The 13,203-nt window shown below is 51.0% G+C and overlaps 2 protein-coding genes across 3 annotated transcripts; one reads left to right on the top strand and one right to left on the bottom strand.

Moving 5' to 3' along the window:
• Positions 1-445: 445 nt before the first annotated feature.
• Positions 446-6,106, top strand: MLX (MAX dimerization protein MLX). Of its 2 annotated transcripts, XM_032279602.1 has the most exons (8): positions 455-741; positions 1,122-1,158; positions 1,638-1,727; positions 2,004-2,110; positions 2,349-2,448; positions 2,650-2,749; positions 3,119-3,320; positions 4,956-6,106. In XM_032279602.1, exons 1-8 carry the CDS (start codon positions 700-702, stop codon positions 5,010-5,012), a joined length of 735 nt encoding a protein of 244 aa, XP_032135493.1. In that variant the 5' UTR covers positions 455-699; the 3' UTR covers positions 5,013-6,106. The 2 variants fall into 2 exon arrangements, with proteins under 2 accessions (XP_032135494.1, XP_032135493.1); XM_032279603.1 differs by lacking the exon at positions 1,638-1,727 and having other exon boundaries at positions 446-741.
• Positions 5,702-12,117, bottom strand: PSMC3IP (PSMC3 interacting protein). Its single transcript, XM_032279604.1, has 8 exons — positions 11,408-12,117; positions 11,216-11,316; positions 10,975-11,064; positions 7,496-7,607; positions 6,847-6,992; positions 6,695-6,748; positions 6,487-6,546; positions 5,702-6,404 (listed from the first exon to the last, which is right to left on the bottom strand). The coding sequence occupies exons 1-8, from the start codon at positions 11,439-11,441 to the stop codon at positions 6,348-6,350; spliced, it is 654 nt and encodes a 217-aa protein (XP_032135495.1). The 5' UTR covers positions 11,442-12,117; the 3' UTR covers positions 5,702-6,347.
• Positions 12,118-13,203: the final 1,086 nt, after the last annotated feature.

Genomic DNA, 13,203 nt, shown 5'->3' with positions numbered 1-13,203 from the left:
CTCGATCTCTTGACCTCGTGATCCACCCGCCTCGGCCTCCCAAAGTGCTGGGATTACAGGCTTGAGCCACCGCGCCCGGCCTTGTTTTGTTTTTAATCTGAGAGGCCGCATAACCTAGCTAGCGGGCTCTTTGCAGGGGTTCATTCCACACGGGTCCTGCCAGACACTGGGCTGGGTGTTGGAAGATGAGCATTCGACGCGCCAGGCGGGGACTCTGTCCTCACAGAGCTTGCAGCCAGTGGGGTCGGACGATGTGGCTGGGTGGGGCGTCTCTCTGCCCGACTCCTGACACATGGGCCAGCACTGCAGGTCCGGGGCGCGGGGACGTCGCCCGCAGGTAACGTGGGGCGTGACAGTGCGCAGCTGGATCTGGTACAATCTGTGGTGGTGTGCAGACAAGCCAACTGAGGGGACTCCATCTTACAGAACGCGCCTCGTGTCGCCGCCAGTCCAGTGCATAACCCAGGAAGGGCAGGCACGTCGGGGAAGAATCCCGAAGGTGGCCGGCTCCAGTCCAAGCGCTGGGCTTTCACGCCTGGAGCCGGGGAGTAAAGTATTTGGACCGCGCATGCGCGATGCTCTTGCCCTGTCCCGCCTCTCGATCGCGGATTGGTGTGCGCGGGTCACGTGGGCGCACCTCCCGCTTCCTCGCCGCCGGGGGCTGGCCCATTGGCTCATTTCCGGTCCGGTGGGTCCAAGATGACGGAGTCGGGCGCCTCTCCGGAGGACCCCTGGGTCAAGGCAAGCCTCGTGGGCGCGCACGCTGGAGAGGGTAGGGTGGGTCGGGCTCGTGCACGTAAGGGGGCCGGAAGACGACGGGCCTCCCTCCTGTCCCCAAAGTCCCCTATGCTCTCTCTGCCTCGGGGTTGCAGAGAAGTCAACTCTCACCCCGCCTGTGCCAAGGTGGGGAAACAAACGAGGCGTGTGCGCGCGAGTGGGGAGAACGGGGGGCTGGGGTGAAGTCGGGGCAAAAGGGATCATACGGAGGGGCGGCGCTTGCACGGCCTAGCCCGTGCCAGTCTCGGGGGAATCATTAAGCTGCCCGGGCACCCTGCAGAGAGAGAGGCACCTCCCCCCAGGGGCGGAGGTCTGACGGGCTTCTCCTGTGCTCTGTGCCGCAGGTGGAATATGCCTACAGCGACAACAGCCTGGACCCCGGTGAGTAGCTACCCAATCTTAAGCTCTAGAGGGTCACTCGCGCCCCGGCTTTCTCGATTCTTGTGACGTTGTCAGCCACGCCTGAGCACAGTCCACTGTCCCGGAGCAGAGTTCCTGGCTTGAGACAGCAGGAGCTGAAGGACAGGGACAGAAAACAACCGAGGGTGCATCTAGTTCCCTCTGCTGTGGAACAGGGAAGTAGTGGAACTAGTGGTAGCTGATCACTCACAGCCTCATCACGTCCAGATAGATGCCCGTTTGTGAGCCAAGGGGTATCATGTAGGTCTATGGAGCAGTGTAGACACTAGGGACCAGAGCATTGCAGCGTGGTCTGGCAGAAAGTAGGGGGCCCAGTATGGTTGGCTTTGGGTTGAAGGGAAGAGGTCAGCATTTAAGAAAGCCATCGTGTCCCACAGGTGTCTGAGGTTCTGGCAGTGTTGCCCACCCCACCCCTTAGTGATTGGGCCTCTCTTTTTCAGGGCTTTTTGTAGAAAGCACGCGCAAGGGGAGTGTAGTGTCCAGAGCTAATAGCATTGGTTCCACCAGCGCCTCTTCTGTCCCCAACACAGGTAGGCAGCAATATCCTCCCCACCTGGGGGGGCTCAGATATGCCATAATTGCAGTACCTTTCCTAGGCAGGGAAGCGCCAGCCATCCACACGGGGGTGGTGGAGCCAAAGGATCAGACACAGGATCTCACCATCTTTCACCTCATCTAGAACATTCGGTTCTTCTCTCCATATTGCCATCTCTGGCACCAGGTTCTTCCCAGCTGGGGAAAGGTGGGCTAGCTGGTCCCCACTGGGCCCCAAGATGACCTCTCCCTGCCCCCACCTCTGAGCATAGATGACGAGGACAGTGATTACCACCAGGAGGCCTACAAGGAGTCCTACAAAGACCGGCGGCGGCGCGCACACACTCAGGCTGAGCAGAAGAGGAGGGACGCCATCAAGGTGACCAGGGGAGGCCTATGCCTCAGCCAGTGTAGGAGGGCCCTGCACAGTTCAGCTTCCCTGTGCCCTGACCCTCTCAGACAGTCCCAGGCACCCTTGGGGGCAGCTAATCTAGTCCCAGACACAGAGACTCCTGTTGAGTTTGTGAGCATAGAACTTGGTGTCATGGAAGAAATTTGTGCCAGTTTGCCTTAGTCTCTCAGGGTTAAGGAAACCATTTCCCCTGCTGTCTCCACAGAGAGGCTATGATGACCTTCAGACCATCGTCCCCACTTGCCAGCAGCAGGACTTCTCCATTGGCTCCCAAAAGCTCAGCAAAGCCATCGTTCTGCAAAAGAGTATGGCAAGGGAAAGCCCTGGAGGGGTTGGAGCCAAGAGGGGCTGTGAAGAGGCCAGCGCCTCCTACCCTCCCATGTCCTGGCCCTGGTGTGGTGGTTGCCAAGGGATAGTTGGGGTCTGGGGAAGCGGAACAAAGTCAGCCTTGTCTTCCTGGTTGAGATTACTTCTGTGTCTACCCTCTTTTCCTGCCCCCACCCTAGCCATTGACTACATTCAGTTTTTGCACAAGGAGAAGAAAAAGCAGGAGGAGGAGGTGTCCACATTACGCAAGGATGTCACGGCCCTAAAGATCATGAAAGTGTAAGGGGCGCTGAATGGGGGGAACCAGAGCTTCTGAGGCAACTTCATTGCACATCTTCCCTTGTTGAAAGGCCACATTGGTTACTACAGTACAGATGCTACCCTCAGTTCCTGAGCTAGCCAGTAGGACTGTGTATTCCCAACTGTCCTTACGCATGGCAGACACTCAGGAAATGCCTGTTGGATTAATGAAGGGAAGGTTGGAGAAAGGGTCACCATTCCTGGCCTAGAAGCAGTTATCTCCCTGATATTGAACCCCACCCAGTTCATCTCTGGGGATGCCACTCCTCGGAGTACACAGGATAGCCCCATCATTCTTGGGTGGGCGGAGCCACTGCAGCACCCCAGCCCTGGCCTGCATGCTTTCAGGAACTATGAGCAGATTGTGAAGGCACACCAGGACAACCCCCATGAAGGGGAAGACCAGGTCTCTGACCAGGTCAAGTTCAACGTGTTTCAAGGCATCATGGACTCCTTGTTCCAGTCCTTCAATGCCTCCATCTCGGTGACCAGCTTCCAGGAGCTGTCGGCCTGTGTCTTCAGCTGGATTGAGGAGCACTGTAAGCCTCAGGTAAGGGATCAATGGGCCTGCAGTTTTCTCCACTGTCAGGCAAGGTGGCCCAAGCCATCAGTGTTGAGAAAAGCAGCTGCTCCAAGATTTCTCAAGAGTATTTCTACAACGTTCGGGACTCTCGTATTTTCCCTTTTCTTTGCTAACCTACATCTTCATGTTACAGTTTCATTTGGCAAGTGTGATGTGAGCTCAGTGTCAAGTCCAGCTCGTGGCTTTTGTCTAGCCCATGTTGTGGCTGCCCTGTATGGAAGCCCCAGGCAGCTGCAGAATTGGAAACATGAAAATTCTGGGACCCTACTTCCAGGTCCACTAAAGTCATTGCCCAAGAGCTTTTTATTATTTAAAATGGGGAAATATGCTAATAGTATTGCACTAAGTTTTCTAATTGAAGTCTGATTGCTTTTTCTGAGGCTTTAAACTTGTGTCTGAGATTCTTTCTTGTTCCTTTCCCAACATTTTTTATTGTGAAACGTTAAATTTATTGTGATGTTGAGAGGATTTTACAGTGACCACTTGTATACCCCCTACCTAAATTTTACTGAAAACATTTTGTTTTTTTTGTTTTTTTTTTTGAGACAGAGTCTTGCTCTGTTGCCCAGGCTGGAGTGCAATAGTGTGATCTCTGCTCACTGCAACCTCCGCCTCCCGGGTTCAAGCAATTCTCCTGCCTCAGATTCCCAAGTAGCTAGAATTACAGGTGCCTGCCACCACGTGACTAATTTTTATGTTTTTAGTAGAGACAGGGTAGCCACCATGCTGGCCAGGCTGCTCTCAAACTCATGACCTCAGGAGATCCACCCACCTTGGCCTCTCAAAATGTTGGGGTTACAGGCGTAAGCCACCGTGTCCGGTCTGTATTTCCATCTCCATTCTATTTCAGGAACACCTCAAAGTAAACTGTAGACATCAGTACTTCTTGGGGGGAATTTTGTTTTGTTTTTAGATAGTCACTGTCACCTAAGCTGGAATGCAGTGGTGTCATCTCAGCTCACTGCAACCTCTGCCTCCCAGTTTCAGGCGATTCTTATACCTCAGCCTCCTGAGTAGCTGGGACTACAAGTATGCTAATTTTTGTATTTTTAGCAGAGACAGGGTTTTACCATCTTGGCCAGGCTGGTCTTAAACCTCAGGTGATCTGCCAACCTCGGCCTCCTGAAGTGCTGGGATTACAGGTATAAGCCACTGCACCTGACCCCTGGGGGGGCTTTCTTTCTTTTTTTTTTTTTTTTAAGACAATCTCACTCTGTTGCCAGGGCTGGTGTGCAGGGGTGAGATCTCAGCTCTCTGCAATCTCCGCCTTCCGTATTCAAGCGATTCTCCCGCCTCAGCCTCCCAGGTAGCTGGAATTGTGGTCATGTGTCACCATGCCCGGCTAATTTTGTATTTTTAGTAGAGACAGGGTTTCTCCATGTTGGTCAGGCTGGTCTCAAACTCCCGACCTTAGGTGATTCACCTGCCTCGGCCTCCCAAAGTGCTGGGATTACAGGCATGAGCCACTGTGCCCAGCCCCTGGGGGGCTATTTTTAACACACTTTATTCTAAAGTACATGGCTGATCTAGGCAGGCATCTTTGAAACTACTCTGTGCCCTGACATGAGCATTGTCTATTTCTTCCTCTGCTGCCCTCACCAGACCCTGCGGGAGATCGTGATTGGCGTCCTGCACCAATTGAAAAACCAGCTTTACTGACCGGTTCTTGGAAACCTGCAGAACAGCCAAGAGGCCTGTGAATCTCTACTTGGCCACTGAACTGCTGGGCCCATGAGATTGGACTACAGCACCTTACACTGGTCAGCTGGTTTCTACTTGGTGTTTGGTTTTTCCCATCCCCATTTTATCTTCAGCGGAGCTGGGGTGTTTGTTTTGTGAAAGTTTCTGATTAATTTATTATATTGACGATAAAACTCAAACCTACCCAGCCTTCCCCCGCATCCCCCACTCCTGCCCATGGAAGTCCTTGGTGGGCATCTACTCTGGACACCCCAAAGAGCTCCTGCCTTCTCAGCCCTTTTTTCAAGCCTCAGATTTCTGCCCATGATCTGCATAGATTTGGAAACTGTTTGCCTCTGTTTTGGTCTCTTGGGCAACATTTGGCTCAAGTTTGGGCATTTTGGCAGTAGCTGGATGGGAGAAAAAGAGGAAGAAGAAATATCTCACAGCTGTGGGGGTAAAAGGCCACCTTGTGCCTACACTGGGGCTGCCTGGTGACTCCCAGGTGAGGCTAAGGGCTTTCTGGCTATCTCAGGGCAGGGCCACCAGGTGCCTCCCCTAGGCTCTATATTCCATCACCTTCCTCCTCTGCTCTGGGTGGTAAAGGAGGCCCTTCTGGTTCCCACAGGCTGTAGTACTGCATGACAGATGCAGGTATATCACATACAAAAATATTTGAAATTTATTTTTCTAAAACAATGCAGTTTTGATATGGTTACAATTTTGAAATATTAACTGGGGCTCAAAACCACCACCCAGCCTTTCTGTCAAGCCTGTCTACGCCCCTCCCATGTCTCAGTGTTGCCTGCATTTCTCCCAGGACTTAGGGGTGGAGTGAGAGGGTACAGAACGTACGTGAAAAGTCTCCTGGGGTACACAAGTCCACCAGAGTCCTGAGTGAGGCTTTGGGCCCTCCAAATTCTGGTTTATAGCAACCTCGCTCTACCCTAGTTCTCCAGATTCACTTCTGCCTTCCTCAGGTTTGGTATCTGGCAGGTTTGACTACCCAGAGGAAATTAATTATTTTTATATCAAATGAAATTACAATAAATATTGCCAAATGCTTTCTTTCAGCATTGTTCCATGTGTAAGTGTTAAGCTCAAGCTACTGCAATGTAGACAATGAAATGGGCTGGGTCCACCCCCAGCCATCAGCCCTCATCCTCCACCCACTGCTCTGGTTTATGCCCGTCTCCTGACTGCTCTGCTCAAAGGTGAAAAGCAGCAGGAACAACAACAAAAGTCAACCGAAACAAGGCAGCCAGTCCAGGACATCTCACTCTTCGACATCCTGCAGTCCCCACCACGGGCCCCTCAGGGGTCTGGGAGTGTGACGTTGCAATCTTCATCTGTCTCTATCCCAACTTCCTCCTGTGGGACAGGGAGACAAGTCAATGAGCTGTCACCAGGAGAAGACCCCAGGGAAGCAAAGAAGGGAGAGAGTACCACTTACAAAGAACTGCTTCTTGCTCTTGGGGTATCCTTCAAGGATTGCATCAGACAGCTCTGTAGCCTGACGAGAAATAAAACCACGCCTTTTAAGATGGGCAGCATTGAACACTGGCTGTCAGACAGTTTATGATATTGTGTAGCAGTTGATCTGGTACCTGCCATTTTCAAAAGCACTTCTAGGGCCTGTCTCAGAGCTCCCACACACTTACCATCCTCTTCCTCTTCCTCCACTCCTTATAGTACTTCTGTCTCTCTCTGTATACCTAGAAAGAGAAAGCAAATTCCTCTAACTCCTCAGAACCGCAGCAGCCCTCATGCTCACTCTGGACCTGCACAGTGGCCCTGCAGCCTTCTAGCTCACCTGTTCTTTCTCTTCTGGAGTCACATGATTAGTAGCTGCTTTAATGTTCTTCAGTCTCTCTCTGTAGCCAGTGCATTCCTTCTTTAACTTCTCAATTTCTTTCCGCATCTCCGGTGTGGTCAAGGCACTAGATAATTCCTTGAGCTCTGAAACCACATCCCCCTGGGGTCACTTGCTACCCCTGAGGAAGGAGTTTGTCTTTCCCAGTAGGTGCTCCCTGAGGTAGGAGACAGGCTTCCACCTTGCTCTGCATCTATCCAGAGTAGTCTCACATTATGGAAATGCTCAGGAAACTAAGCCTTACAGGATTATCAGTTTAGTCTTCTAATTTTCTTTCCTCCTCCATCTATTAGTAGTAGCATGGGTGTGAGGCTGAACACTTAAGTGTAGCCAGTTAAAGAAACAGGAAGAAAGGGAAATGTGAGGACAATGTACTGATAAGCGTGGCAGGGACAGCAAATGTGTATCCTGCCCATTCACTGGTACACAGAAGCTATTAGTTATCCTACATTTCTTTTAACACCTAAGGGAGCCCAGCCAAGGGTCTTAGCTGCAACAAGATGCTGCAGTCAGTGACCCATTCATTAATTCCTGACCTCTAGAGTGAACCTGAGCCTATGGGCACTTTTGAGGGGCTACCCAGTCCTACCAGCCTCCATGTAGCGGCAGCTCTGCTGCAAGCTCTGCACCTTAGCAGTGAGGGCCACGATTTTGGCATCTAGGCCTTGAAGGTCTGCATCACTCACCATGTCAAACTGGTCCTGCCAGACAAGAGGGAAAATACAACCAAACTGTTGTAAGCCACAGAGATGGGAACACACACCTGGGAAGGCAGCATTTAGATACACTTGAGAACCAGCCACGCCCCAGGCTTTCCAGAGGGTCTGCAGAAATAGTGGGAGGGTGATTTTGAGAAATTTTTAGTTGAGGAGCTATCCCACTAGAAAGGTAGAAGAGAAAGGTTGAAATTGAATGCCTGTCCTTAAGCAGCTACCAGGTTGACAGGCTACTGAATAGAACAGAAATCTTCCCATTTAGTGATAAAACCACTACCTGGGCTGAAGGAGTTAAGTAACATTGTTCTCAAGGTGGGGAAACCTAGATCATAGGTTTCCACAATAGGCAGAAACTGGACAGGTGAAGAGGCATGATAGATGGATTTTTCTTTTCTTCCTCCTTCCTTCCATCTCCCTCCATCCCTTCCCTCTTTTTCTCTCTTTTCTTTATCCCGTTCTCACCCCGGCCAAAGTGCAGTGCTGCGATCTCTGCTCACTGCAACCTCCACCTCCCAGCTTCAAGCGATTCTCATGCCTCAGCCTCCTGAGCAGCTGGGATTACAGGCGCGCGCCACCAAGCACAGCTAAATTTTGTATTTTTAGTAGAGACGAGGTTTTACCATGTTGCCCAGGCTGATCTCAAACTCCTGGGCTCAAGCCATCCATCTACCTCGGCCTCCCAAAGTGCTGGGATTACACTCTGTGCGTCAGTCACTGTGCTGGGCCTTGGAATCCATTTAGATAAGGGATTCCGGTAAGTCTGAGGAGCTCCTCTCATGAGGAGCCACTGCTAGAAAAGAGAACTGCATTCGGGATCAGTATGGGGTCGGGGGGGTTGGGAGGGTATCATCAGTTGGTGATAGGAAGCAGTTTGAAAAAGTATGCCAGCTAGTGCAGTCTGGACTCTACACCTGGGCAAGGTGAACCTACAGAGCAGAGTCCAGCTAACTACAGCCAGCAAGCCAAATCCTACCAGATGCATTTTTATTTTTTTAAGAGATGGGGTTTCACCGTGTTGGCCAGGCTCGTCTTGAACTCCTGACCTTGTGATCCACCCATCTCGGCCTCCCAAAGTGCTGGGATTACAGGCGAGCCACCGTGCCCAGCCAGATGCATGTTTTTGAAAACAAAATTTTATTGAAACAGCTCCACCCATTCATTTACCTAGTCTACAGCTGCTTCTGCTCTACAGTGGCAGTTGTACAGCCAGCCATGATAAAGGACCATATGGCTCACAAATCCTAAAAATAGTCTGGCCATTTACAGAAAGTTTGCCAAACCCTCCTTTAGAGAATTTTCTTTAGATAAGTAACACAATGAAGCCTTTTAGGAAAGTTAGCCTTGAAGGTGGTTTGGTTCAGTTTAACGAGTGTCTAAATCTACTGGATGTTAGAAAATGTGGAGGCGTTGCCCAGATAAAAATGAATTGAGAAATGGTGTTTGCCCTAGACGAACTTCAGTTGAATAAAGGAGACAACTAAAAATAATTGTAATACAGCATGCCTCAAAAGAGGCAAGGGCCTGAAAAAGAAACAATTCGCTCAGAGCATTCAAGGATTTCTGGAGAAGGTGATGCCTAAGTGAAATCCTAAAGGAAAGTAAGAGTTGGTCAGGCAGAGAAGCAGGTACAGGGAGGACAACATCCAAAGGACAGAGCAGTAAAACACATCAGAATTACCCAGTGTTGATGGATAGAAAAATGATTGGTGAGGCCAGAGGCTGGCTAGGGCACCTTCCCATGCCTTTTACATGTTCTATGCAGCAGTGGAGAGCTGTTGAAGAGTTTTAAATAGGGAAGGTGCATGACCGGATCTATTTAGACATATCATTTTGACTGCAGTATTGAAGATATGTTTGAAGAGACAAGATCTGTTAAGAGGATATTGCAATAGATGAAGAGGGTGTGAACTGGAGCAGCCATGACAGATGGAAAAGAGTGGATTCAAGAATGGAAAAATTAGGCCGGGCGCGGTGGCTCAAGCCTGTAATCCCAGCACTTTGGGAGGCCGAGGCGGGTGGATCACAAGGTCAAGAGATCAAGACCATCCTGGTCAACATGGTGAAACCCCGTCTCTACTAAAACTACAAAAAATTAGCTGGGCACGGTGGCGCGTGCCTGTAGTCCCAGCTACTCAGGAGGCTGAGGCAGGAGAATTGCCTGAACCCAGGAGGCGGAGGTTGCGGTGAGCCGAGATCGCGCCATTGCACTCCAGCCTGGGTAACGAGCGAAACTCCGTCTCAAAAAAAAAAAAAAAAAAAAAAAAAAAAAAGAATGGAAAAATTAGCCAGGCTCCATGGCTCACACCTGTCATCTCGGCACTTTGGATCACCTGAGCCCAGGAGTTCCAAGACCAACCTGGGCAACATAGCAAGACCCACCTCTATAAAAAATCACAACTGTAATCCTGGCGAGGCCGAGGCAGGTGGATCACGAGGTCAGGTGTTCAAGACCAGCCTGACCAACATGGTGAAACTCCGTCTCTACTAAAAATACAAAAATTAGCTGGGCATAGTGGTGGAGGAACATCATTTGGCAATTTGGCAGAGGGTATTGCTAATCTAGATAAGGAATAAGCTTTAGGGTGCAGAAATGGATCTTGGTAGCAACAATACAGGATCGTCTCTCATCTATCTGTATTCCAGCTACTCGGGCAGCTGAGGCAGGAGAATCACTTGAAACTGGGAGGCAGAGGTTGCAGTGCGCCCAGACTGTGCCACTGTACTCCAGCCTGGTGATAGAGCGAGACTCCATCTCCAAAAAATAAAAAAACCCACATACACACTGAAAAATCAGCCGGACTTGATGGCTGACTAGACGTGAGTAACGGAAGTAAAGAATTGCTCCCAAGTTTCTGGTTTGGGTAAAGAGTGATTCCATTAGGAGAGAAGAATGTTAGAAGCCAGTCTGGGGTGCTGGGAAGATGGGGCATTCTACTGTGGCAATTCTGACTGATATTAATGCCTGACAAATTCCAGCTAGAGGTCGAGGCTGGAGAATATAAATTTGATGTGTGTATTTAGAGAAGCGAATGGAGGCAGGAGGAACCTCATTTGGCAATTTGGCAGAGGGTGTTGCTAATCTAGATGATAAGCAATAAGCTTTGGGGCGGAAATGGATCTTGGCAGTAACAATACAGGATCTTCTGTCACTTATCATATCGTAAATCTGGAAACTTCGTGAAGTTTGGATCCTAATGAGTACACACCTTGATTTAAGGATATCCGAGGCCCTTTTAGTGGCCTAAGACAGGTGAGTTTTCCACAGGGGGGCCTCTCCCCAAAAGAGCTGACCCTAGAAGTAGATTCACTCGTCGGGCTCTTACGGGTGATAATCGGCGCAAGTTCTTCTCACCTGATCCGCAAAATAGATCTTCTGCTTGCCGTACATCTTCTCTTTGATCTTGCCTTGTTGCGCCAGCTGCTCCAGCGTCTTCACCACCACCTGGCAGAGGGGAGGGGCAATCAGGAGTCTGGGCCCGAGTCCGGGGAAATTCAGCCAGTAATGGGGAAAGCGCCCAAGGCTCCAGAGGGCACGACCCCAGGCTGATTCCAGGGAGTCCGACGGAGAGGGAATCCCGGGAGAGGTTCCTCACCGCCTTGCCCAGTCCGTGTTCCCGCTGTAGGTTCCCGAACACATCCTGAGCGCTATAGGGCCGGTTCTGCTCCCGCAGGTACCTCAGGAGGATCCCGGCGGCTACGGAGAGAGGAGCAGGGGAGGGGGCCACTCAACCGACCTCCTCACCCACTGCCCTCCCGGGTCTTCCCCGCGCCCACGCCGCCGTTACCTCCCGCCGCAGCTTCTGCCCGCCCTTTACTCATCGCCTTTCCTGCCACCCAACTCAGGAAGCCGGACGTTGTAGTTGCTCAGGGCGACGGCTCCTTCCGGCGATGGGGGCGGGCCTCGAGCAGTGATTGGCTGAAGAGGAAGCCTTCAGGAGAACAAGGCGACCGCGGCCGAACGCCAAAGTTCATTTCACTGCGGAACTTGCGCATCCGGGCTAGAGGTCACGCCATGGGCCTCTGCGAAGGCGCCGGCGTACTACGGGTTAGAAACATCCCCTTTCTGTCCCCGGGAACGAAGGCTGTAGCAGAGAAGGCCTTCAAGTTTCGAGACCCAGTTGCAGCCGCAGCTGAGCACTGGTAACCTTGAGTTAGGTCGAGTGTTGGGATTGGAAGACGCTTCAGGCATCAGCTGCCGCTCTGGGCAAGCAGCCATCTCAACGTTATCCCACAGGGACGTGCCGTAATCCCATGGTCCAGTGCCCTTTCGTCGGTTGGTTTTGTCCATTTGTAAAACAGGAACAGTAAGTTGTGGTAGGAAAGTGGTTGTGAAAACTTAACAGAAAGCTAATTAAGCGCCTTGGTCGGGCGCGGTGGCATGTCACGCCTGTAATCCCTTCACTTCGAGGGGCCGAGGCGGGCGGATCGCTTGAGCCTGGGAATTCGAGATCAACCTGGGCAACGTGAAACCCCATCTCTGCAAATAAAGGACAAAAAATTAGGCGTAGTGGCGCGCTCCTGTGGTCCCAGCTACTCGAGGCTGAGGTGGATCACCAGAGATAGAGGCTGCAGTGAGTCACCATGAGCGTGCCATTGCACCCCATCCTGGGTGACAAAACAAGACCCTGTCTCGAACCAAAGAAGTCGGGTTGGGGTGATAGCGCCTAGGAGAGCAACCACCCTTATTTGCCTAATACCGAGCTTCGCACCCAGGGGGCACTCGACATCTGCTGTAATTCGGACGCCAAGGAAAGGTAGGGTTAGGAGGGGGCTGCTTTTCAACCACAAAGCTTGTGGAAAAGTTTGTTAGCCCAGTCAATCTCAAGGCAACACCTGACAGGTGCTTTCCACCCCTGACCACAGTGGCCAATGGGACAGAGCCTGAAATAAATATTTCTAGTTTCTGAGGTCAGCTGAAGACCAAAGAGCAGCTGTCCCTGCAGCTCAAACCATCCAGTGGAGGAGCAAGGTGCTACTTTTTAAAGCCTTTTGCTACCTACAACCTCCTTAGCCTTTAAGACGTGTGCTTGTCTGCATGTTTAGGAGACAATATTAAGAATTAGGAATGTATAAACCACAGTGCTTAAAAAAAGAATTAGGAATGAAGGAAATACAGGCTAAATACTAGCCAAGAGTGCCAGTTACGCTGAGGGTGGGGCTCTCACAGGAAGAAAAGTAGCCTCATACTATGGTGATATTCTGGCCATCACAAAGGAAAAATAGGGGTGGGCTGGTGGGTCCCTCATACCTGGGTTTCCTCTGTTAAGGCTATCACTTCAAATTAACCAGAACTCAGATTTACAAGAGACGACCTATCAAGGATAGGACACCATTCAACATCAGAATCTTCAAGATTGTTCTCATACAAGATTTATTCCCCAACACACCCCTCCCCTCCTCAGTTCACAGTGGAGGACTATGGAGATTCAGAGCAGGATCACCCGGGTACAGGAAACACCTTCTGAAGATTTTGCTCTCCTCCCTTCCCTCCCTCTTTCCAGTTCCCAGGGCCTGAAGCACACACTCATGCAAACTCGCAAAATCCCCCTCCTTCCCCACACCTCTGTCTTTCCACATCAGA

The sequence above is a fragment of the Sapajus apella genome, unplaced genomic scaffold, assembly GCF_009761245.1.
Source record: "Sapajus apella isolate SASKATOON/1434 unplaced genomic scaffold, GSC_monkey_1.0 scaffold12, whole genome shotgun sequence".
Lineage (NCBI taxonomy): Eukaryota > Metazoa > Chordata > Mammalia > Primates > Cebidae > Sapajus > Sapajus apella.
The sequence above is the reverse complement of the archived record's forward strand: the minus strand, read 5'-3'. Positions and strand labels throughout refer to the sequence as shown.

Excerpts from the sequence above, each read along its gene's own strand:
- MLX (XM_032279602.1), top strand. The coding sequence starts at position 700 with ATGACGGAGTCGGGCGCCTCTCCGGAGGACCCCTGGGTCAAG. Across the intron at positions 1,159-1,637 it reads CGACAACAGCCTGGACCCCG|GGCTTTTTGTAGAAAGCACG; the intron begins GTGAGTAGCTAC and ends TCTCTTTTTCAG. Across the intron at positions 3,321-4,955 it reads AGGAGCACTGTAAGCCTCAG|ACCCTGCGGGAGATCGTGAT; the intron begins GTAAGGGATCAA and ends TGCCCTCACCAG.
- PSMC3IP (XM_032279604.1), bottom strand. The coding sequence starts at position 11,441 with ATGAGTAAAGGGCGGGCAGAAGCTGCGGCGGGAG. Across the intron at positions 11,317-11,407 it reads GGCAGAAGCTGCGGCGGGAG|CCGCCGGGATCCTCCTGAGG; the intron begins GTAACGGCGGCG and ends CTCTCTCCGTAG. Across the intron at positions 11,065-11,215 it reads AACACGGACTGGGCAAGGCG|GTGGTGGTGAAGACGCTGGA; the intron begins GTGAGGAACCTC and ends CCCCTCTGCCAG.